This window comes from Bufo gargarizans, chromosome 2, assembly GCF_014858855.1.
Source record: "Bufo gargarizans isolate SCDJY-AF-19 chromosome 2, ASM1485885v1, whole genome shotgun sequence".
NCBI lineage: Eukaryota > Metazoa > Chordata > Amphibia > Anura > Bufonidae > Bufo > Bufo gargarizans.
The window spans coordinates 148,802,606-148,828,328 of NC_058081.1; the positions used below are offsets into that span (position 1 = coordinate 148,802,606).

At 43.0% G+C, this 25,723-nt stretch overlaps 1 protein-coding gene across 1 annotated transcript in view; it reads right to left on the minus strand.

The window, feature by feature from the left end:
* Positions 1 to 25,723, minus strand: part of ADAMTSL3 (ADAMTS like 3) — a 468,234-nt gene that overhangs the window by 38,402 nt on the left and 404,109 nt on the right. The window contains exons 23-24 of the mRNA XM_044279573.1: positions 24,839 to 24,967; positions 6,645 to 6,827 (exon numbers count right to left, since the gene is read on the minus strand). Of these exons, the coding sequence (XP_044135508.1) occupies positions 6,645 to 6,827; positions 24,839 to 24,967 (312 nt within the window). The remainder of the gene's footprint in view (positions 1 to 6,644; positions 6,828 to 24,838; positions 24,968 to 25,723) is intronic.

Genomic DNA, 25,723 nt, shown 5'->3' on the forward strand with positions numbered 1-25,723 from the left:
GGAACTCTTGAGGGGGCAGCCCAAGAAAAGTCCTAGAACTCCAGTGCTCATTGAGTGGAATGAAGAGAGAGAGATCGCGTTCCAGTTGTTAAAAAAGAAACTGACCGAGCCTCCCGTGTTAGGTTATCCCGACTACAGCAAGCCCTTCCATCTGTATACTGATGCTAGCAAGCGAGGCCTGGGGGCTGTGTTAGCCCAGATTCAAGAGGGAAAAGAAAGAGTGATAGCTTATGCAAGCCGCTCCCTGAAAGGAGCTGAGAAAAATGACCAGAATTATAGTTCCTTCAAACTAGAGTTCCTGGCATTAGTGTGGGCAGTGACGGAAAAATTCAAAGATTATCTAGCCGCTACCCCATTCATTGCATTCACTGATAATAACCCTCTGGCACATCTAAATACAGCTAAATTTGGGGCTTTGGAGCAAAGAGGGGCCTCTCGTCTCGCCAACTATGATTTCTCTGTAAAATATCGCGCTGGACGTACTAATGACAATGCTGATGCTTTATCCAGACTTCCCACAGAGACAGCTCCTGATGATGTGCGAGATGCTTGGGAAGATGTAGAAATGCCGGCCTTCTACCATAAATTTGCTCAACAGGATCAGGCTCGGGCTACCAGTAACAGAGCTGCAGTTCCTTCACCCTCCAGTAGGCCGGAACTCAAAGAAGAAAGGTGGGTGAAACTACAGTCTGAAAGTAGAGTGCTGGGTGAATTGTTGGACTTCATTACCAGTGGCAGAACCCCTGAGAGGATTCGGCGTAAGAGTACAGATCCTGAGCTCATCAAACTGTGGAGACAGCGCCATCAACTCTTCATACAAAAGGGCCTGTTGCTACGGAGAAGCCTAGACCCAGTGTCCAACGAAAGAGTGCATCAAATTCTCATACCCCGACGAGATGCAGGTATGGTGTTGGAGATGTACCACAATCAATCCGGTCACTTTGGGGTCCAAAAGACTGAGGCAAATATCCGCCAGCGGTTTTACTGGGTGGGCATGAGAGAAGACATGGAGAAGTGGTGTCGGGAGTGCGTAGCCTGTGCCTTGAAACGAGGTGAACACCATGATCAGAGGGCACCACTGAGACCCATTGTAAGTACTCGTCCTCTTGAACTTGTCGCCATCGACCATGTGAAACTGGAGCCTAGTCGCTCAGGGTATGTGTACGCTATGACTATTATTGACCATTTCACTAAGTTTGTTGTAGCGGTGCCTGTGAGAGACCAGACGGCCAAGACTACAGCCGAAATGTTCTGGAAACACTTCCTCCTGCCCTACGGTTGTCCAGAAAAGATCCTCACCGATCAAGGTCCTGCTTTTGAGTCCCATCTGTTCCATGAACTGTGCCGCCTGCACAACTGTAAGAAGATCCGGACAACGGCCTACCATCCGCAAGGTAATGGATTATGTGAAAAAATGAATCAGACCTTGATAGAGATGCTGAGGACCGTGCCTCCTGAAACCAGGGGAGATTGGCCTAATCTGTTGCCACAGCTCATGTTCACATACAATCATACCATACACTGTTCCACCGGGTATACCCCCTTTTATTTGATGTTTGGGCGCCAAGGATTATTGCCTGCTGACCACTCCTTGGATGTACTCGTACCTGATTGCATCAACCCATTCCCTAATACCGACTGGGTTGCTGAACACCAAAGGCGATTGAATACGGCCCAAGCTATTGTTCAGGAACGTATGGACTATGCTAGAGACCGGCAGCAGAGAGACTATGACCAAGCAGCCCATGCAGAACCCTTGACAATAGGGGCTGTGGTATGGTTAAAAAATAACCGCCGTACCAGTAAACTGGACAGTAAATGGGAGCAAAGTCCTTATGTTGTCACTGCAATCCCAAATGTTGGAACTCACACTTATGAGATCACCCGGGAGGGCAGGGGATCCCAAATTGTACACCGAAACCGGTTAAAGCTCTGCCTGACACCAGGACCCAGTGCCGAGAGTTCTATATCTGAAACCCCTGTGTCAGAGTCATCGATACAGCCCGAGGATCCTATGCAGGCTGTCCGAAATCTAAGGTATGACGCTGATCCCATGCATTGGCTTCTGACACCATGGTTGAACTTGTTGGTGCCCGCTCCGGCACCTACTGTACCTTTACTTCCAGAAGAGCCGGTTCAAGATGCCCCGGATCCAGTTCCCCCTCTAGTGGATCCTGTTGTTCCTGTTGTTCCCGTTGTTCCTGACCAAGGTCTCACGGATGGAGATCCTCCTGTTGCTCCTCTCTCTTCTACCTCGGTGCTAAGGGAAGAGGAAACCCCTGTGTTGAGAAGGTCCACCCGGATGACCAGGGGACGTCCGCCAGTCCATTTAAGAGACTTTGACTATGCTGGTGGTGTCTCCTCCCGAACAGTTACTATCGGAAATAGCCTGCTTGATGTTTGTGCGCAAGAATGGACTCCTCCACGTGAGCCCTTGCCTGTTCTACACCCACGGGGAAACCCTGTGTAGTTCCTTATTATACTTCAGTCAAGAAAAATAGACTAACCTGGTTCACCTTAAGTCCGCTGTGCCAGGTCAGCGGCCGTGCCTAAGAAGAAAGAAGACGCCCCTTTTTCTTGCGTCCTTTGTTGCAAATGTTATATTTTTGTGTGAAATAGTTGTTTATTATATTTATAATGTAATGGTTAAGTTATGCATCAGCTTATGTTGGTTCAGGCATGTGTGTGAGTACGAGGCCTTACTCACGTTAAAGTCTGGGGGTGTGCAGCATACGGGTAGGCTACCCGACACTGCTAGATTTGAGTGTGTAGTTCCCTTTAAGCAAGTCAGGCCGGTTACCGGCAATCCTTATAACAGCCAGCAGAGGGAGCCCCCAGTTCAGTATAAATAGGCTAGGGCCTAGCTCAGGAAGTTTAGAAGTTTCCAGACTCAGTGCAGAGAGGGTTCCCTCCTGAGTCCGTATGCATAGAAGTCAGAAGGGCATAGCTAATCAGCCTGAAGACACAGAATACCACAGAGGCCGATCAGACAAAGCAAGAGGTACTCAAGACAGCAGAGGAGGTACTAGATAAGGACAGCTTCAAGGGTACGCCAGATAAAGGGCATTAGACCTTGGAGAGAAAGTCACATGTAGCAGGACCAGTCAGGAATAGTGTGCAAGCCGCCTGTACTGCATCTCCTGTAATCAACACTCTGTATAATGCCTTGCTAAGACCGGCCATTCTGTACTCCCAAGAACCAGCTGTATTCACTGATATTCAGTAAATGTTCCAGTTTTTGTTGGCTATCCTATGCTTGCTTCATTCTTCTACAATACCATACACGGCGTGTCACCGTTTAATTGACACTGGCGTCACAAACTGTTAAATACCTGCCTGTTCCAGTATTTGCCCCAATTGAAGACGACAGTGGATCCCAGGTTAGTGAGTCAATCTGCACTACAAAGCCCAGCATACACCACTGACCCCCTGGGACACTGCAAGCGGATATAGGAAAAGGCAATTTATTATATTTTTAATTTACATATTATTTTTTTTTTTACATTTATTTTAAACTTTTTTTTATTTTCAAACTTTTTTTTATCAAGTCTCACTTGGATCTTGAAGATTTAGTGGGGCTGATGGCTGTACTATACTTTTAAATGCAAGTGCATTGCAAAGTATAATACTATCAGTTTTAGGGCTCATTCACACGACAGTGGTTTTGTTCTGCACTTCAATGGGGCTGCAAAAGATGCAGACAGCACCCTGTGTGCTGTCCACATCCGTTGCTCTGTTCCGTGGCCCCGCAAAAATTGGAAACTATCGGGCCGCTGCCATCAAAGCAGCCCAATGGTTGAGAGAGGGAGCCCCCTCCCTCTGTTAACCCCTTGGATGCCGCTGACTATGGAATCTAAGGGGTTGCAAAAGAGTGTCAGCATACAGCTGACACTCGCTGCTGATGGTCGCTGCTCAGGAACGGAGCCACCGCTATCACATACAGCAGGGGGACTCCATCAGGGGCAGGGGGCACAAATCGGGGCAGGGACGGAATGTAGGGGGTATGGCCAGCATGGAGGGGGCATGGATGGGGCTCCCGTTCCGTTCTCCTGCTATGCCCTCCGGTATCTCCGGTCACTAAGTTATGGTAGGCGGAGTCTGCCCTTGTTCTGCTGTAGTGCTGGCCAATCGCATTGCAGAGCTCACAGCTTGGGAGAAAATAACCTCCCAGGCTGTGAGCTCTGTGCTGCGATTGGCCAGCGCTAGAGCAGAACAAGGGCAGACTCCGCCTACCATAACTTAGTGACTGAAATCTCTGCCTACAATAACTTAGTGGCCGGAGATACCGGAGGGCATAGCGGGAGAACGGAGCGGCGCCCAGGGATAATAGTAAGTGCAGTGAGATCCCCGGGCGCCGCTCTCCATGTCTGTATTCTTAGTTCACAGTATCATAATCGGTGAAAGGTCCTCTTTAATCCAAGAGCTTTGCAGCGCTTGAATTAAAGAGCTGACATAACGTTTATATGCGTGCTATCTGCATGGGGTATGTGCAGATAGCACGTATATAGCCGGATGCCAGTCGGGAAGGGGTTAACATAAGCTAACCACAGCCACTTTTTCACCACATTTGAAAACTGGAAAGAGTGGTGTAAAACTGCCTAAAGTCACAAAATTTTTATGGAAGGGAGTAAGCCCTATTTTGCGACTTTTTGAAGACAGAAGTTTGGAGTGAAGGCATGATAAATTAGGTTTAGGCCTCATGCACACGACCGTTTTTTTTCGCGGTCCGCAAAAACGGGTTCCGTAGTTCCGTGATCCGTGTCCATTTTTCCTTGCGTGGGTCTTCCTTAATTTTTGGAGGATCCACGGACATGAAGGAAAAAGTCGTTTTGGTGTCCGCCTGGCAGTGCGGAGCCAAACGGATCCGTCCTGACTTACAATGCAGGATCCGTTTCGGATCCGTTTGACGTTGACACAATATGGTGCAATTGCAAACTGATCCATCCCCCATTGACTTTCAATGTAAAGTCAGGAGTCCCTATTATACCATCGGATCGGAGTTTTCTCCAATCCGATGGTATATTTTAACTTGAAGCGTCCCCATCACCATGGGAACGAGTCCCCATCACCATCGTGAAAACTCATATCCGACAGTATATTCTAACACAGAGGCGTTCCCATGGTGATGGAGACGCTTCAAGTTAGAATATACTACGAACTGTGTACATGACTGCCCCCTGCTGCCTGGCAGCATCCAATCTCTTACAGGGGGCTGTGATCTGCACAATTAACCCCTCAGGTGCCGCACCTGAAGGGGTTAATTGAGCGTATCCTGTTCCTCTCAGAGTTCTCTGGATCCAGCATACCCGGATAGTGTCACATGCCTGCTGAACCCCACAGACTATAAGGGTACAACCACATGGGGCGGCCGTAATTCGGTCACGATGTGGTTATGGAAACCATGTCGCCAACCACATAGGTTACCGTAGTTTTTTTTTTTGTCCGTGATCATTTATGGACTGTTGTTTCAACTGTAGGGAATTTTTCGTGGTTTTGATTAAGTTCAAATAGTAACATATTTTACCATGTGTCAAACATTTACCGCAAGTGGCTACTCAATGGTATACCCCATTCGATCAGCAGCCGTAAGCATCAGAACATGTTTTACATGCAGTCAACCACACGGAAATCAGGTGCAGTCATCACTGAACTCAACATTAAAAGCGCTAGGTCTATCTCACAAACCTATTTCCCCATTGACTTCTATGGAGAGATGCTGTGTGTGGTCGTACCTTTAGGGGATCTTGCAGGAATCTGGCCACTGCCTGGCATAAATGGCGGAAGTCAGACAAAAATCGATGCATGCAATATTGCCAGGCCGAATCCCGGCATTATAGTCAAAGGGCTCCAGCGGTGAATGGCTGTTTCCGCTAGGCCAGATCCGGAGAACTGCAGCAAGCCGTTTCTCTGCCGAAACAGCCTGCTGGATTGCTTTAGCGCAAGTATGAAAGTAGCCTAACTGTCCTACCGCTGGCAGGTTGGACATACAGTATGCACTGCCGGGACCACCAGAGATAGGTGAGGACAGCATTCTGCTATTCCTGACAGGTTCCACAGAGATGAATGGAGCAGCAGTGTGAACGCCCAAACTGCAAGTGCTACATTCATTTCAGGGGCCCCTAGCTAGGACCCTCATCGATCTGTAAGGTATCCCCTATTCTATATATAGCGGATAACTTGAGATTACCGGAATAGGCCTTAAATATAAAATGCCAACACAAAACTTTTTTTTTGTAAAAACATATGAAATGAGGATTAACCAAGCCATGGTAACAGTGCATTGTCAAAGGAGAACATTGTTAAAATTTGCTAAGGAAAAGCAGAACTGAAAAGAATAAGCTGACCTTAAACTTTAAAATGGGTGGTTAGCATTTCATTAGCTTGCACATGTAAAGTACAGTACAATACCAGGATAATGAGCTGGAGGAGACACCAGACAGACGTCATGCTCAAACCACACGCTGGACTAAAGGTTACAGTTCTGAAAATAATTCAAAGCTGCCTTTTTTCATTAAAATTAGGAATTTCGAAAATAAAGGCACAACATTTTGCTACAGGAATGCCATAAAAAGTGATAGGATTATAAAACCTCACCACACACTAGCTCATAACAGAAGAATGCAGTTACAGATCTTGATACGAACCAGATAAGTGCAGAGCAGACATTGCTACTGTTTTTCCAAGAGCGTTTGTTGCAATGCACATGTACGTTCCTTCACTTTCCCCTGTGATGTTTGTCAGCAGTAGAGAACCGCCTGGAAGGACAAATGAGTTATTTGGCATTGGGAAGTCTTTCTTCAGCCAATTTAGTTTCGGATATGGTGAACCTATGTAGAGAAGAGCAAAAATTGATGAGATGTGTGGTAATCCGCAATGATCCCAGATCTATGACCTAGAAATCTTAGTGATACAATTTACTTTGAAGGGTAGCAGAAACCTTCTGTGTGCTCAGCACACCTGTCTCCTCAATACCATCAATGGTGGTCAAACATACATAGTCTCATAGTTGGGTTGAAAAAAGGTACAGTTCCATCGAGTTCAAATTTTCCTGATAAACTATAGTACATTAAACGTGTTTTATGGGAGTAGAATATTGATGACCTACTCTCCAGATAGGTCATCAATATCTCATTGGTGAGGGGTCTAACGTCTTATACCCCTGCTGATCAGCTGTTTGAAGAGGAAGTGGAGCTACAGTAAGCATTGCAGCCTCCTCACAGTTTACCAAGCACAGTGCTGTATATCGTATAGTGGCAGCTCAGGCCCTTAGGCAATGTGACTGATGAACATGACCTCACTGGTCTAGGAAGAGGCCACAGCACTCACTGGAGCACTATGTCCGCTACATACAGCTGATGTGGAGTTAGGAGTCAGGCCCTCACAGATTAGATATTGATGACCTATCCCGAGGATAAGTCATTAATATTCTACACCCAGGAAGTGTTTAGTTGTAGTATCTGCCATTACTACCTCTACAAATTGAGCATTCCGAATTTCACTACTCTAACTGTAAAGAACCCTTTCCTAAAGAATACAGTATATACAGTAAAGTCCTTGAAAAAAAAAAAATCACATGCCAGTTATTTGTACTGTTCACATATATTTATAGATGCAAATGAGATCACAGACCTTTCACATCACATCTCATTTAATAAGCTGGTTGCCTGCCTTTGAACCGTCTCTCCCTATCCTCTATCCTTTTTAAAATGTGCAGCCCATAACTGAATCCCATATTTGAAATGTGGTTTTAGAAGGGATTTATAGAGAATAAAATTACTTTGGGATCACTTTATTATCTCTTTTTATACACCCTAAAATCTCATAGTATTCGCTTTTGCAGCTGCTGCTTGACACTGAGTACTTGGTCCTCAAGATACCCTGACACAGTATCTCTGATGTATGCAGTTATATGCTAAAGGGCCTAATGCTACTCTATGGATACTTTTGGTGTATGTACCAGGAGCATATCCTGAAACATTTGCCAAACATACAGCCTGTATACAATGTGCACATACCCTTAGGGCTCATGCACATGAACATATTTTCTTTCCGTGTGGACCGCAAAATACATACGATTGCGTGCATGAGCCCTCATTTATCTACTGTTGGTAGATTTTGAGGAGCGGATTGGCCACCTCTATTCTATACCCTTTGCCTCCTCAATAACTTGAGCTTTTTAAAAATTAACTTTCCTCTCAAGACCTTTTGCCTCCTCAATACCCTGTACTTCAAGACACTTTGCATTTACCGTACTCTTGGCTGATCAATACCCTCTTTTCTTTAATGCCCTCTGCCTCTTTTATACCCTCTCCTCCCCAGTTTATCACAAAAATTCATCATTTTCACATCTGTTTTCACTGATAAACCGTTATTTTATATTTTTAGGTGACAGGTGACTTGACATTAGACTGTTCAGACTAGGAAAATCACAAAAAGTTATATATTTGTTCATAATGCTAATGAGCGCCGTATATTTCTAGACGATGTGACATGGCCAAGTTAGATAGACATCACATAGTCATAAGGAAAAAGCAACCTTCAATTAAACTGGTGTTTTTAGATCTTAGCCTTTATACGTTTTGATATGAGCTGGCAGTTTTTGAGATTTTTTTTTTACAAAGAAAACAAAAGATCTTTTTTATGAATGCTATAAAGCTTATCCAAGAGAAACTCAGAGTGAAAGCTATGTTGATATTTATACCACATGTGTTGACTGAAAAGCATTTGGCTGTAAAAATGAAACACAAATCAGGCCGCAAATGCTGTAAATATTTCCCAGCTCCTGCAGCCTGGATCTCATAGGCGATGACTTACAATAACAGGACAAATGTTATTACCAAATGTGAAAATACAACAGCATGCAGACGAAGGGGGACCGGAGCCTTCTGGTTGTGGCGATGAATGGCGAAGAACTGCGTTATGGCATGCATGCAAAAAACTCTTGACAGAAAGGGCTGAAAAAAGTTATTATTATTATTGGTAGGGTCAGACACACATAATAAAGGTCCCCATTCAAGAACAGCTTATAAGCCCTGTAAGGAGTGGTCCCTTTACAGAAAACTGAGGATCTTTTTACCCCATGGCTACCTACTCTAGGATGGTGGAAGTAATCAGGGAAACACAGTTTTAACTTAAAGGGGTTACCCAGCTTTTACTATTGATGACCTGTCCCCAGGATAGGTCATCAATATCAGATTGGGGGGGTTCCTACACCTGGCACCTCCACCGATCAACTGTTTGAAGAGAAGGCAGTGCTCATACAAGAGCTGCCTTCTCTGCTCTGGTTACCTGCTCTCTGCAGCAATTGCAGTGGTGAGCAGGTGTAATTACAAGTATGGCAGCCCCATTCACTTCTATGGGACGGCTCTTTCCTATTCACTTGAACAGACAGAGCTGTCCCATAGAAGTAAATAGGGATGCCATACTTGTAATTACACCTGCTCACCACTGCTCTGACACTCAGCACCCCACCGATCACCTGTCTGAAGGGGCCGTGTCACTTGGTGAGTGCTGCTTCCTATACAAAATTACCTGTGTGCAGACTCCTTTGTAGCGGCAGGGCAGCATAATTACAACTGCTTGTCCCATTCACTTGGTAAACCACATACTATCACAACGTGGTATATCACATTGGTGCAAGGGATGGGAGATATAATTGCATGCATTCACAAACATACCATTATTACAAAGCTGGCATGTTCTAGCAGTCATATTACATGGTTGCCACTGCAACTGTCACAGGCAGTGAGTGTGGAACCACTGCGTTAATTGACTGGCTTGACTTAGGACTAATCCTAAGGGAGTTCTCTGGGCAGACCTCTGGTATTCATCCCCTAATCCCTGTACATGGATCTGGACATATCTGCAGGGGAGCCACAAGGCTTCAGAGTAGTTCTGGTATGGCTGACAGCTGCCCCACGGGGATTAAGAAACACTGGTGCGAAGCACTGATGGGTCAGTATATACTTGTAGTCAGTAACAGGCAGTGATCAGGGCAGACAGAGTTCGTGCAAATCTGAGAAGGAAGTCCAATGTCAGGGCAGGCAACAAAGGGTCAAAATGGTCAAAAGACTCAGGTCAGGTTAGGCAGAATCATGGTGGTTCCTAACCACTTCCACTTTGCAATAATACCACTTACAGTTGATGGTGGAATATCTAGAAAGGAACAAAGTTCAAAAACGGACTTTTTGCAGTGGTGGCATCCTATTAGAGGACCACTCTGGATTCAATAAGCTCATTACAACAACTCATTCTTTCAAAAATGTTTGTAAAGGTATACTGCATGGTTAAGTGCTGGATTTTATACACCTGTGGCAAAAGAAATGAATGAAACACCTGAATTCAATGATTAAGTGGTGGGTCCCAATACCTTTGTCCATATAGTGTAGCTATCAATCAACGCTAGGAGGACAGGAGGGGCCCACTGCTTATGAATATCAGTGCCGGGCTTCAGCTGTGGGTGATAAAGTGTGATTTTTTTTTTTTTAAAACAATATCAAGATCACCTGTAAGTGATACATGGATGGAATCAGGGTGTCTGTGACTACATCATGTTGGCCTCAGATCTGGCAACATAAACCTAGCGACAGATTCCCTTTAACATATTTAAGGCTAGTGACAAATTAGTAAGTTTGATTGCCTAATAATTAATTACTATAGAAAGTACAATTTTTTTTATACCTAAATGACAAAAAAAAAATCAACAATTAAAAACTCACAAGATGATGGGTCACCTGATTCAGATGATGGTGATATTGCTATACTTGTCTAGGAAAACTAGTAAGGGCCTTTCCTATAAGCTAATGGGCCAATGAGGTTAACTATCTGAAACATATAAAAACTTTTATGAAGGGTGACTCTTTTTAACCAGGGAAATGTTGTGCTCATATGGTACTGCTGAATGGTCCTTAGGGAAGACACTGAATCAGTCAATTTTCTGGTACAGACTCATCTGAACTAACTGGCCAAACCTACGGTATGGAAGGACGGCTCATTCCTTCCTGAGCATCTATGCTTCACCCCCTTTTAACCTTCATAGTTGTGCGTTCTCCTCCCCTCCAGTTCTTCCTGCTATCAGTTCCATCTCTCTGCTTGTTGTTTGCTTGTTCTTTTTGTTGTTTACAGTGCCTTCACTAAATTGTGTGATGACTACTTTGTAGACTTATTTACCATTGATTCTGAACTGCTGACTTGTTTGTACCTCTCTTATGTAAATTGTTATTGATGTTGTTCACCACATGTTCCCGGGGCACAGTTAGTGTTTTTGATCTGCCAAATTCCTGATGTTTTCCTTCTGCCAAAATATTTGCAATAGCAATCTAACAAACATTAGAAATAGGCACTAGAACTACACAGCTCAGTCCACTGTATGTAGTGGATGTAGCTGGTTACTGCAGCGATACTCCCATTCACTTCAATGAGAGGGGCGCTGCAGTAACCCTCAGTGTAGGACTGGGGTTACTAAGGCCCACCATTAAAAAAAATGTCCCGAGTCCTATATCATCAATAAAGTCTAAAAGGTTTTCAATCAAAGAAATCTACCCTAGTGCCAAGTGATAAGCCCCAAATGCAGATCTAAATGTTTTTTTTCTCCTGGACCTTTGGTGCCCACTATGGCTTCAGAGACTGGGCCCACAAGAGGATCCTCCAATACACTGGTGGTTCAGTCTAACACTGGTAACCAGCTCCGTCCACTACACACAATGTATGGAGCTGTGTAGTTTCGATGTCTGTTCCCCCCGCCAGAGCTACTGCAGAACAGCTGCTTGGTGGGAGTGGAGTGTATGGACCCCCACAAATCAGATACTGATGGCCAATCATAAGGATGCTCCATCAATACCAAACTACTGGAAAACCCTTCAATATATCAGGTTAAATTAAACTACACCATGGAAAGGCACAATATTAAATGGCTCCATTTTTTGGTTACCGCATGATAAAGAAGCCAAAATGTAAAAAAACAGGACAATATTGTTTCCAATGTTTAGATTATCTATCAAAGTTTCCTTTTTGACATGAATAACAGATATCATAAGTACTTAAAGGGGTTTTCTAGAAATAATGATGTTTTATCAAGTGCCCACAGCATGCCCCCTGAAACAGAACATTTATAATTGCCTGCTCCATGGCACTCGGGTCCTCCACGCTGCCTCCAGTGTCTCCATCGTCTGGTCCATACACTGATGGCTATGGAAATGATCACATGCACCACTCCATTCAATGACTGGCTTCAGCAGCGATGTTACCACAATCAATCATTGGCTGGAGAGGTGCAAGTGTCCATGCCCATAGCCAGCTGGATGTAAATAGTGCGGACCCATAACATGGAGAAAGTGGAAGCAACGCGGAATAACAGAGCGGCATGGAGTAAGTAAGTATGAATCTTCTGTTTCAGGAGTCAGGCTGTGGGCACTTCATAAAAAATCATTCGTTCTGGAAAACCCCTTTAAGGCACTTGTGGTTTATTTCATGCACTTAGCAGTTGTGTGTATTTCTTTGATCTTCATGGGGAAGTGTGTATATTTTTATACACTTTTATCAATCATGTGCTATGCTTGGGCAAGAGGACATTTTTTTACCAACAATAACACATAGCATATACTTAATACGCTGTTAGGAGACTTAGGGAGAGATTTATCAAAACTGGTGCTAAGGAAAAGTCACTTAGTTGCCCATAGCAACCAATCAGATTTCACCTTTTATTGTTTGGTGCTCCTTTGTAAAATGAAAGGATCGATCTGATTGGTTGCTATGGGCATAGTTGCAGTTTTACTTTGCACCAGTTTTGATAAATCTCCTCCTCAATCTTTTAAGATTTACGCAAAGAGGAAGCATCTAGGAAGAAAATATTACATGGACATGTGCAGTGTATTTCAAAGGCGTGTGGGAGATCCCCTTCAAACAGGAAAATTCTAATTCATGAAGTCGAAAGACGATAATGACTCCTAAATGCTCCCTATGAAAAGTTCATGTATTTTTTCGGATTCTTGCATAAACAGAGGTGTTTCACGCAAGTCTGACAGAGTGTCTTTTATGCAGTGGCATCAAAAAAACCTTGTTTAAAGGAATAGACAATTTGATACCCTTGGTGAAAAAAGAAGCCTTGTTTGTGTCCAACACACTGAGTAAATTATTAAAGTGCGGTTTATTCTTGCAAAAATATTATTCCCTAATGTTCCTGTAATATTGCCAAGGTCACTGAGAGGTTGGTGTTAGAAACTCAAGCTAGGTACATTTTTCACACCAAATCTGGGTTATTTATAATAAGCAACACGTGTTAGCGGATTGCTATCAGGTCGGTGTGAGCGGTATGGACAGTGATAATTACCATGCAACTGTATGGATGGCAAAATTAAAATCTCTCTCTCTGTAAGAATGTATAAATAGCCTCATTTATTTTTTACTTAAAAGAGTTGTCCAAGTTAAATAAAAACTTGTGCAGTCCCTGGAAATGTGCTAAAATAGCACAAGAAGCCATTTCTACCACTTTTCTCCCTTGCTGCTTCCAGCAATAAGCTTCAGTCTTCCCTGCCACTTATGTCATCATTCTGGCTGCAGCGGTGACATTCTGTGCCCCAGGTCATTGTGCGGCCAATCACTGGCCTCAGCTGTATATGGGATGTCACTGCTGAGGCCAGTCATTTCCTGCATTGGTGATGTTTGTGTAGAACGGACATGTCTTATATTAGACCAGACAGACCCCGTTGACATCAATGGGACAGTTTTTTTGATGGCTGTTCAGACAGGAGTGTACCTGTCTAATGGCCATTAAAAATGGTACAAAGAATCTTTCATGGGATAAAAAAACAAAAAAAAAACTCACCTCATCCATCTGAATGCACGGGGACACTCACTCCTCACTGGATGCAGGATGAAATGACCTACAAGGACCTGCAGGTGCTTTCCTGCTGCATCCAGTGAGGAGCGAGTGTCCCTGTGCATTCAGATGGATGAGGTGAGGGTTTTTTCACATAAGCAGAATAGGGGCAACAGGGGGCATTAATAATACTAATAAGGACATTATTAATATGGTGGGGGGGCACTAATGGAGGCATTATTAACACGGGGTGGTCTGCACTAATGAATGCATTATTAATACTGGGAGCCACTAATGGAGGCATTATTAATACTGGGGGCCACTAAGGGAGATATTATTAATACTGTAGGCCACTAAAGGAGGCATTATTAATACTTGGGGCCATTAATAGGGGCATGAATAATACCAGTAGGGCACTAAAGGGGGCATTAGCAATACTGGGGGCAACTAATGGGAGCATTAATCATACTGGGGGCATTGTGGCGGACATTATGTATATGAAAGGCACTGCAGTGGTTGGCATTTAAAAAAAAGAAGAAAAAAAAAGTCAATTGAATTTGTCCATTTTTAACCGAAAATGGATACAAAAATGCTTAAAAAATAGCCATGAAAAATGGATAGTGTGTCAGTCGTGTGAATGTAGCCTAACAGGGGAAACTAGTAAAAACAAAGCAATTGTAAAGGTTGGCGCTGCCCACGAGAACCAGAAAAATTATACAAGTGTGGTATCGTTGTAACCGTACTGACCTGGAGAATGAAGATATCAGGTCAATTTTACCGCATAGTGTACAGTGTAAAAAATTAATAAAATAAAAACCTTTGTCAGAATTGTGTTTTTTCCCCAATTGTACCCCATTTGGAATTTTTTCCCCACTTCCTACTACATGCTATGCAACCGTAAATGTTGCCATTAGAAAGTACAACTTCTCCCGCAAAAACGAAGCCCTCGTAAGGTTATGTGAATAGAAAAATAAAAAAGAGCTATGGGAAGGTGGGGAGTGAAAGACGAAAAGGCAAAAAAGTGCAACTACTATGGTATATTGCAGGGTGTAGACAGTCCATAGTCCACACTCTCTTCTACCTACAAATGTTTGCATCCTAAAAGTAGTTTTTTTTTGTTACCACATAGCAAATCGAGTGTAAAGCAATTTATGTGACATTAGGCACACATTATGTAATACTGGTTTTAATATCTTTGCCACAGGTTCATCCTTATTTCATGTAGAACACTTACCGCGTGCCATGAATAAACATTACAAGAATCCACTGATTTGCCTGATTGCTGCCTTTCATCAATCTAAAAATAAATGCTTTCAGAGTGACTGCACTTCATGGCAAAAAGAGGGTTAATAACACCCCGTGATTCACTTAGGCCAGTCATAAACATTCCTATGCTGTGATCATTTTTGATAGCACATATTTTTCTCTAGGAAAAAAAAAGTACTTTGAAGTCAGACTCTCAAGTTAACTGAAGTTAAAATCTCTAAGGGAGTATATATTTTTGTACTTGACGTTTGAAGGATGGCAGAGCTCGTGACAGAAGGGAGATTAAAGACTTGTTGATAAACTGTAAAGAGAGAAGACAGTAGGGAGATATATCACTTTTCTCAGCAGGGAATATTATAGATTTTCAGGAAGGTTCAGTAGAATATAATTCGAAAATCTTTGCCTTGCATAAATGAAGGTGAAACAGTACAGCTGTCTGGTGGCAAATGAAGAGCTTCCAATTTGGACAGTACTGGTGGCATAAGCTCAATGTCTCCAATGCTTGATCATGGTTGGACTGATCCACCAGAGAACCAGAAAATCCTCTAGTGGGCCCCAAAAGTCCAGAAAAAAAAAACATTTGGCTTCCTTTAGAAATAATCACTTGCCACTTGGGTCTATTTCTTTGATTCAAAACCATTTATAACTATGAGGTGATATAGGGGTTGAACCTAGAACCATAGCTTCTAGTGGGCCCAAGGAATCCTTGTTAATTATATTGCACTCTGCTACATAAACATACAGATATGAGTCTATTGTAGACTAGAGTATTATAAGTCACTCCAAGGACATTCCATGGACAAGTAATAAGAAATAAAACTTTGAACTGACTACTAAGATTAGGAAAGGGGTTGTCCAATTTTTGATAATTTTTGAATAAGCGGACTCCAAGCAATCAGCTGTAATTTGTCGGTGGAATCTGGGAACAACTATTTCACACCGCTTGCAGGAATTATTGCAAATGGTTGCAAAAGAAGAAAAGTTAAGCGATTCACCAGGCACTAGTGCTCCTGTAAAGTGCTCTATTTTCAGTCCAAACTAGACCACCAGTCCCAGTCTAGACAGTGCTGCTGTCGTTTCTTATGTGAAGAAGGGGTTATCCCCAAAATGTGTTATAGTTGGACTGATTCTCTGTTAAAGAAAACATGGTCCTGTACTGGACAGATGACGCCTGATGTTTTTTTAATTTTTTTTATTCTTCTTTTGTAACATTTCCTGCATCTCCAGACTGGTATGGCTCCTGAAGGCGAAACCATTGGCACCTTCAGCATGGTACAATACGGATTATACAAACACACAGGCCCAGATTCAATCCAAAACATTGTATAAACTTAGACAGGCGGTGTAGACCTGCACCAGATTTATTGCACTGGTTCAGGCTGGATAATAAATCTGGTGCAGATATAGACACTTTTCTCTGACTTTATACCAACTATTGGTTGGCTTACTTTGAGACAGATATTTACCCCAGAATTGTTGACCATTTTGGAAAAAAGTTTAGACCCCGTAAATGCACCAAATTGCACCAAAATTGGTCCACTTTTTATTCATATTTGTGGCACAAACATATCAGTAAATCTGGGCCTCAGTTCTGACTGTATAGAAACAAATAAGGTAAGCAATAGTTTACAGAATAATACAGAATAATACAGAATGTCATGCTTTGAGACGCTCTACTTTTTTAGAGCGAAACTCCTGAAATAGAGATGTTCTTTGTAGCCCCTTCTTTCCACTCTAGCTTATAGATTAGGATTCTGAATGGGATACCTTCCCCTCTCAGAATATTGGGATTTCTAAACCAAACAAGAATGTAATGTCTAATAAATGATAAGAACATAGTCCTGCCACTTTACAAATCATTAGTCAGACCACACATGGAGTACTGTGTACCAGGGCCGTCTTTACCAAGGGGCAAAAGGGGCAGCTGCCCTGGGCCCAGTTGCTCCTGGGGGGCCCAAGGCAGCTGCCTCTTGAGCCCTGCTAGCTACTGCCCTGGGTGTCAGGCTGTCGGCTACACAGGCATCATGATCGTACTGTGTTAATGATCTTAATTCTAGGACCTTAATGAGATTTGCTCTAGGACCTTAATGACATCATTACCATGTGACCAGTAACCTAGCAATTACTGGTCACATGGCTATGAGGTCATCACAGGTCCTACTGAGTGTTGCAAAAGTTAACTGTGGAGCTTTTTTGTGTAAAGATTACATCAGAAAAAGGTGACAGGGGCTGTTATGTTAATATACTGTAAACCACTGTATAGTGGGGTGCTGTATACTGTGTGGTGGGCTGTATATTGTGTGGTGGGCTATATATTGTTTAATGGGCTGTATATTGTGTGGTGGGCTGTATACTGGGGGGGGGGGTGGCCTGTATACTGTGTGGGGACCTGTATACTGTGTGGTGGGCTGTATACTGTGGGGGGCCTGTATAGTGTGGGGGGGCCTGTATAGTGTGGGGGGGCCTGTATAGTGGGGGGGAGTGCTATACTGCGGTACTGTATAGTGTGGGGGGCTGTATCGTGTATAGTTTGGGGTGCTGTATACAGTGAGGTGTTGTATACCGTGAGGTTCTGTATACTGTGGGCTGCTATACTGCTCTACTATATACTGTGGGGTACTGTATAGTGTGGGGTGCTAAACTGCATACTGTGTGGTGCTGTATACTATAGGGTGCTATACTGCATACTGTGTGGTGCTGTATACTATAGGGTGCTATACTGCATACTGTGGGGTGCTGCACTGTAACACTAGGGTGAGCCGAGCCCTGGTCGCCTTCCTGCAGAGCGGTGCCCACTTCCAGCCCAGAACACTGATCCTGAGCCGCTGGAGTCTTCAGAACTGGAAGTATTTACAGTCATTAACTGTACTCTACCAGGTCTGTGGATTTTTTGTGTGTGTGTTGTGGTGGAGGGCGTGATTGCCTGCTAAGGTGTGGGAAGGCGGGATCCAGGGGGCCCAAGTAAATTTTTGCCCAGGGTCCAATCAATATTAAAGACGGCCCTGCTGTGTACAGTTCTGGGCTCCTGTAAACAAGGCAGACATAGCAGAGCTGGAGAGGGTTCAGAGGAGGGCAACTAATGTAATAACTGGAATGGGTGGACTACAGTACCCTGAAAGATTATCAAAATTAGGGTTATTCACTTTAGAAAAAAGACGACTGAGGGGAGATCTAATTACTATGTATAAATATATCAGGGGTCAGTACAGAGATCTCTCCCATCATCTATTTATCCCCAGGACTGTGACTGTGACGGGGGGACTTCCTCTGTGTCTGGAGGAAAGAAGGTTTGTGCACAAACATAGAAAAGGATTCTTTGCGGTAAGAGCAGTGAGACTATGGAACTCTCTGCCTGAGGAGGTGGTGATGGTAAGTATAATAACGGGATTCAAGAGGGGCCTGGATGTATTTCTGGAGCGTAATAATATTACAGGCTATAGCTACTAGAGAGGGGTTGTTGATCCAGGGAGATAGTCTGATTGCCTGATTGGAGTCGGGAAGGAATTTTTTATTCCCCATAAGTGGGGAAAATTGGCTTCTACCTCACATATTTATTTTTTGCCTTCCTCTGGAACAACTTGCAGGATGACAGGCCGAACTGGATGGACAAATGTCTTTTTTTGGCCTTATGTACTATGTTACTATGTAAATACACCGGTTGTTGCAGAACCTGTTTTGGACTGAATGACCAGCACAATGCTCTCCTCTCCTCTATGCTTAAAGGGGATCTGTCAGCAGTTTTATGCTGCTAGGTTTTAAAAGCTCGAGTGCATGCCAATGAGTCCCCATATTCATGAGCTCACAGCTCTCCCCACCCACCTACCTCTGATTGACATATGAATCAGCAGCAGGCGGACGGGGAAAGCAGCGAGCTCATGAATATTCTGGACTCGTTCTGCATGCACTGGAGATGTTCAGCGGAGTCAATTAAACAAAGTGACCTACCATCTTGCTATCTGTCACTAGTTTATGTCAGTTGTGAGACCATAAAACTGGTGACAGATTCCCTCTAAAGTGTAACTGTCGTCAAGTCTTCAGGATTTTTGGCCGGAGCAAAAAGCGCAGCATGCTGCGGTATTTTCTCCGGCCAAAAAACGTTCCGTTCTGGAACTGAAGCCATCCTGATGCATCCTGAACGGATTTCTCTCCATTCAGAATGCATTAGGATAAAACTGATCTGGATTCTTCCGGCATAGAGCCCTGACGACGGAACTCTATGCCGGAAGAAAAGAACGCAGGTGTGAAAGAGCCCTAAGGAGAGTCTGTATTCAGTTCTTCAGAGTATTGGAGACACCTATGTGTAACATACAGAGACTTCCAGCTGTTTCTTGCCATATCCATAAATATCACTGCCATCACCCTGCTTATCTGACTCGTTACATACACACACGTCTTCAGCTCTCAGTAAAACGCTGAAGACTTAAGACAAAATCTCCTTAGCAATGCTCAGTTAAAGCTGTGCTAATCTTTACACCCTGTTTTCTAGTACAAAGAAACATCCTTCCCTAATAAAGCGTATTACAAAACTGTTTCACATACCTGCCCCTACACTATATTAAAAACAAACTGAAACAACAGCTACACTTTAAGAGAAGGGAGAGCAACACCTAAGGTATCTATTAGGATTTTTGTCTTTCCTAATATTACTGACAAAGCTGATGAATTTATCATCTTAAGGCCTCTTGCACACAAACGTTTATGTTCCGTTTTTTTGCGTTCCGTATACGGACCGTATACGAAACCATTCATTTCAATGGATCCGCAAAAAAAACTAAAGGTACGCCGTATGCCTTCCATTTCCGTTTTTCCGTATTTCCGTTCCGTTCAAAGATAGAACATGTCCTATTATTGTTCTCATTAGGGACAAGGATAGTACTGTTCTATCAGGGGCCAGCTGTTCCGTTCCGCAAAAAACGGAATGCACACGGACGTCATCCATATTTTTTGCGGACCACCAAATACTGAAAAAGCCATACGGGCGTGTGCAAGAGGCCCAATACTATTTATTGCATAATGAAGACAAGCAGTCATTATGGTGGAGTGGGCATATGTTGGCACTTCCACTAACTGTGCCTTTTTGAGAAATGACAACAGATGACAGCATGAAAAAGGAAAATGGGAGAAGTGCATGCTGGAATAGTGAAGGCGCCAGCAGGGCTGCAGGGCACAGAGATCACATGACATAAAGGTGATCATCTGCATCAAAGCAAACTGTGAAGTGACATTCACAGGAAATAAGGCTTCAGCTGTCTAGAGCCTCATTCACACATATGTGCTAAAATCTGTGAAAAGATGGTCAGTGATGCGTGAAGAATCCGTGTGTGGTCCATGTGTCCGTTTTTTGCTGTCAGTGTGTCATCCGTGTTGCACTGACACTGTGCAGCTGAAAAATAATTTTCAAAGCATCTCTTCCTAATGATCCATGAAACACGGAGGACATCTGTTGCCTCCGTGGTTTTCACGGACCCATAGACTATAATGGACACGATGGATCCATAAACGCGGAGTAAATACAGCATGCTTCCACACTAAAATCACGGACCCATGGACTGGGCTAAAAAAGTTATGTCTGAAAACACACATTCACATGAATTAGTACGTGTGCTGTCTGTGGAGAACACGTACAGCACACGTACGTGGAACACCGACGTGTGAATGAGGCTTAAGGCTGGGTTTGGAAAGAAAGGGTACAAAAGTGCAGTACACTACACTTTTCAATCCAGAATCCAGTAAAAAAAAAAAAAAAAAGTATCTTTTTATTTTATTTTATTTTTTACAATGGAACGGATTGCATCGCTCAGAGCCATCCCACTTTTTTTTGTATATATTACCGATAAAACAAAAAGCTCTTCTCTGGCTTATGCGCCCTGTTGCACCCCAAAATGTATGGCTGTCTGACCATCATAAAGAATAAAAGCAGCTAACAGTAAGAGTAGTACGGTGGTGCGTTTTGACTTGGGTTTGGGTTTTATGCACACATTTCAAGCCTTCCAATACAGCACAGATTGATGTCTTGCATTCTAGCAATCCATCTGTTATATAAAACTACATAGTGCTGCACACATCTGGGAACCAAGTGTTTCTCCTCTACCTAATGACTTTGAGCAGTGTATACATGCCTAATGTAAATCCAGACTCTGGACAAGGCTCCTGTGTGTTGATGGGAATTGAAATCTGAAAACATTAGGTATGTAAGCATATTTTTATGTAAAGTGCGCACGCAACACAACTCCAGTTTGTGTTCAGTTTCCCCCTTCCACACAATGCTGAAAGCTAACATCTGTCACTACAATATTCCTAAGTGGAACTAACCTCCTGAATTACAAATTTTTTAATATGTATTGGTATGTTGTGGTGCAGGATGAATAGTGTATAGGAGGGTGTAACAGTCTTTTCCTATTAGCAATATTTACCTGTTTGCATATTATACACTGGGACTGGGAAATGTAAATGGTAAAATCTTTCTCCCTCTAAGAAAAAAAGCCACGCTGACAATTACCATTTGCCGAATATGTCAGGAGCAGCTGAACATTGACTGTGTATGGTTGTGTCCTGACTTTTCCAGAAGGTAAATGTCACCTCTGGCATACAAGTGTATAGGGAGGTTGCGAGGAATAGCTGTCAGCCGAATGAAATTTCAGCTGGCAGCCATCTAATGTGGCTGCCTTAACTCCTTCACGCATTATCACATACATGTACGTGATGATATGCAACGTTATGTATGGAGCGGGCTGCTGCAGTGTGCCCATTCCATTTTTAAGTTTCACCTCCATTTTGCTTTAGTTTCTGTGGAACACTTAAAAGGGTTAACAAAGTTTTCAAAATCAAAGGGTCACTTACTTATTATTTACTTATTATGGCTGCTAAACTCCTCATCCCAATACACTGGTTGAGTGACAATACTTAATCTTTGGAGGACTGGAAATTAAAGGTTCAGGAAATATGCAGAATGCAGGAGCTCACCAGCTGGGAAACATATTCCCCAGATAGATTTAGTAAGATAACTAGCAAATGATGTGTCCCGACTAAGGACATCAACAACTGATAGAGATGACTTGCCTCATATATGATTTATGCAAAAGAAATGCCTTTTATAAACCAAGTATTATCCGATGTGTATTGTTGACCCTATGTTCTATAATATATTGTTTGGATTATTGAAATTTACATGTACACTTCCTATTATATATGTACAATGATTGAAAATGAAGATTCTCCCAAAAAAAAAAAAAATAATAATTACAGCACTTTTTGTTGTGTATTAGTGGCAAAAGAAAAATATATTTGCCGTTCAGCGGTGCAGTTATATGTTCTAAAGCCTTTTGTGGCATGTATTAGTGGCAAAAGAAAAATATATTTGCCGTTCAGCGGTGCAGTTATATGTTCTAAAGCCTTTTATGGCGTGTATTAGTGGCAAAAGAAAAATATATTTGACGTTCAGCGGTGCAGTTATATGTTCTAAAGCCTTTTGTGGCCTGTATTAGTGGCAAAAGTAAAATATATTTGTCGTTCAGCTGTGCAGTTATATGTTCTAAAGCCTTCTGTGGCATGTATAAGTGGAAAAAAATAAGGGCTAATTGCCGTTCAGCGGTGCAGTTATATGTTCTAAAGCCCTTTTTGCAGTGTATTAGTGGCAAAAGTAAAATATATTTGCCGTTCAGCGGTGCAGTTATATGTTCTAAAGCCATCTGTGGCGTGTATAAGTGGAAAAAAATAAGGGCCTATTTGCCATTCAGCGGTGCAGTTATATGTTTTAAAGCCCTTTTTTTGTGTGTATTAGTGGGGGAAAAAAGGGCTTATTAGCCGTTGTGTGGTGAAGTGAGAAAATTACAGACTTTGTTGGGGTGTTATATTTTCCATTTATTTATTTATTGGATCTAACAGTATATCAGACAGAGAAGTGCAAGGCCCTGCACAGGGGAGCGGCAGAGGCCTAAATGTTTCTGGCGCAGGCACAGGTCGCAGCAGAGTAAGGGGCCGTGGCAGCAGGGGTCACTTCGAGAGGCCTGAGCTCTCAGTGTCAGCTAGCGGTCTTGTCTTGACCTGCAACCCAGCGGCTCTTGAATGGTTGACTCAGTCATCTCTGTTTTGGATTCACTCCAGTTTTTTGGGGGCATAGCAATACTGATGTATTACTGACCAAATGTTGACCGAGTGAAGGCGGATGCTCCACAGACAGGATCCGTTTTTTGGGGGTTGTTCTTCTGACGGATCAGAGGAAGGGCAAAATAATCAGTGACGTCAACACAAACTTACTGCTGACACCCTCTCCACTTTGTCGGGGGGGCTCTACTTGTATAAGCGTTTAATAGAACAGGTTCTGCAGACATCTATGTGGAATCAGCTGACAAGGGTGTAAAAGGAGTGCGCTTCTTCTTGACGCTAACATCGACCTGTAAGGCTGAGTTCATACTTGAGTTATTTGGCCCCGTAACTGCTTAAATAAGTGAAGTGTGCAGTGATTATAAGAGCGACGCCTGTCATCTGCATGTCATACTGACTCACAGTATTATTTCACTACCACAGCAGACTCCCTATGCGTGTTCCTGCAAGATACAGTGTTCTACACCACTATAAAGGCTCTCTACAGCCAGGAAATAGCCATTTTTTAAACGTTATTCACCATGAATAAATTCGGATCGAACCAAATTTTTTTTTTTTATTCGGCGAACCGGCCGAATCGAGTTTTTGAAAAACTCACTTACTCTATTTTGGAGGTATCATCTGGCATAAGAGCAGAACAATTCTAATTTTGAAAATTGTTCATTTTGTAAAATTTTCTGTATTTTCAGTTTTATTGTTTACAAATAAAAAGGTAAAATATATTGACCCACATTTAACATGAAGTATGATGTGTCAAAAAAAGGTCTCAAAATCGCTTGGACAAGTAAAAGCATTGCAATGTTATCACCACATAAAAATGACACGTCAGATGTGCAAAATTCAGCTTGGTCAGGACGGTGAAAACTGACTTGGTTTGGATGTGGATAGACAGGAATCTGCTGCCCAGAAAAAATTTATCTATATGGAGATGAGTGATTGCTTGTCCCCATACAGCAGAGGTGATTGCTGAATGTAAGTGCAGCTCTCAGCTCCACTTACGATCAGGCAATGATCAGGAACAAACAGTTCATTCCAGATAATTGCCTGCTCAATCAGCCCTTGTAAAAGGGCCTTAAAGCTGGGTTTACATGGTCCAATTGTTGGGCAGATTATTAGGAATAAAAATTACTACAAACGCTCTTTCCTGATAATGTAAATGTGATGATACTCACCTGATAAACCAATAAAATGCTTGTTCCTCGGTCGATTTAATCATTGATGCCTAGACCTGGTGAATGGCTCTGGAGTATGTGTTAGAAAGGGAGCTTAGCTAAAGCGAAAGGGACGTTCCTACCTTTATTGTTACACATGCACGAGAACTGGCAGGCTGGGAGTTTGGCGAGACACTAAATAGTTTGCTTCTAGGATGCATAAAACTGACCTGCTCTTTTTCTATTTGATATATTTTCGACCTTTCTTCTGGGATACCAAGAAAATAATCTAAAACGATTGTGCGATTGTGCTTATTAAACTTTAACTTCACAAGCAATTACAATAGATTACAAAAAATATATTTTAGTATAATCAGCGACAAGAGCCAGTGCAGAAGAAATCCTCTGACAGCAAGAGACAATCACATCTCATGTACATGGGAAACAAACACCCCCAATAGAAATGTGTTACTGTTTAGTATGGGCGCATTAACTGCAATACCTTTCACAGGACATTCCAGGGTTACATTCATTCCCTTTCTCATCATCAAAACGTCACCCACAATTGCCGAAAGGCTGTCTCCGTCCAGACTGGTGATGTTTCTTTTGGAGGACTGGATCGTAGGTGGTTCTTTAAGATAAAGTGAGAACTAAGTAAAAAAAGTGATTATAAGACATTTTTTTATTAACTATGCATGCTCACACAGTGGAATTCTGATGAATTATTTGGCACATATTCTGCAGCAAAGTCCTGGTGACATAAACTAACAAACACCGTCCCACTGACTTCAACAGTCCTTGTCACACAAAAAAATCTAATGACCTTGCTTCAGGTTCCAAATGGAAACCATGTAGTAACTGCGGTGGGTGGACACATGTGGATTAGCCCCATTTAAGGCCTCCTGCACACAAACGTGTGCGCCCCGTTGCAGTATTGTAGACCGCATTTGCGGATCCTCAATATACGGCTGCCGTTCCGTGGGCATTTCACATCACGGATACGGACCCATTCACTTCCATGGGTCCGCAAATCCGGAGATGCGGAATGGTGAGGGACGGAAGCACGGAACGGAACCCTACGGGAGCACTACGGAATGCTTCCGTGGGGTTTCGTCCCGTACTTCCGTTCCGCAAAAAGATAGAACATGTCCTATCTTTTTGCGGAACAGCCGGATCGCGGAACCCATTAAAGTGAATAGGTCCGCGATCGGCTGCCCGACGGACGGTGTTATTGCATTGCGGCTCGCACGACCACAGAGCGCACAGTTCGTGTGCAGGAGGCCTAGCAGGCATAATCTTCAGCCAGGGCACATTATTCCATGTCTGAATATGGCTTAAATTCACTAATGTTCAGTGAATCTTAAACGTGTGCATGACAGTCAGAGGA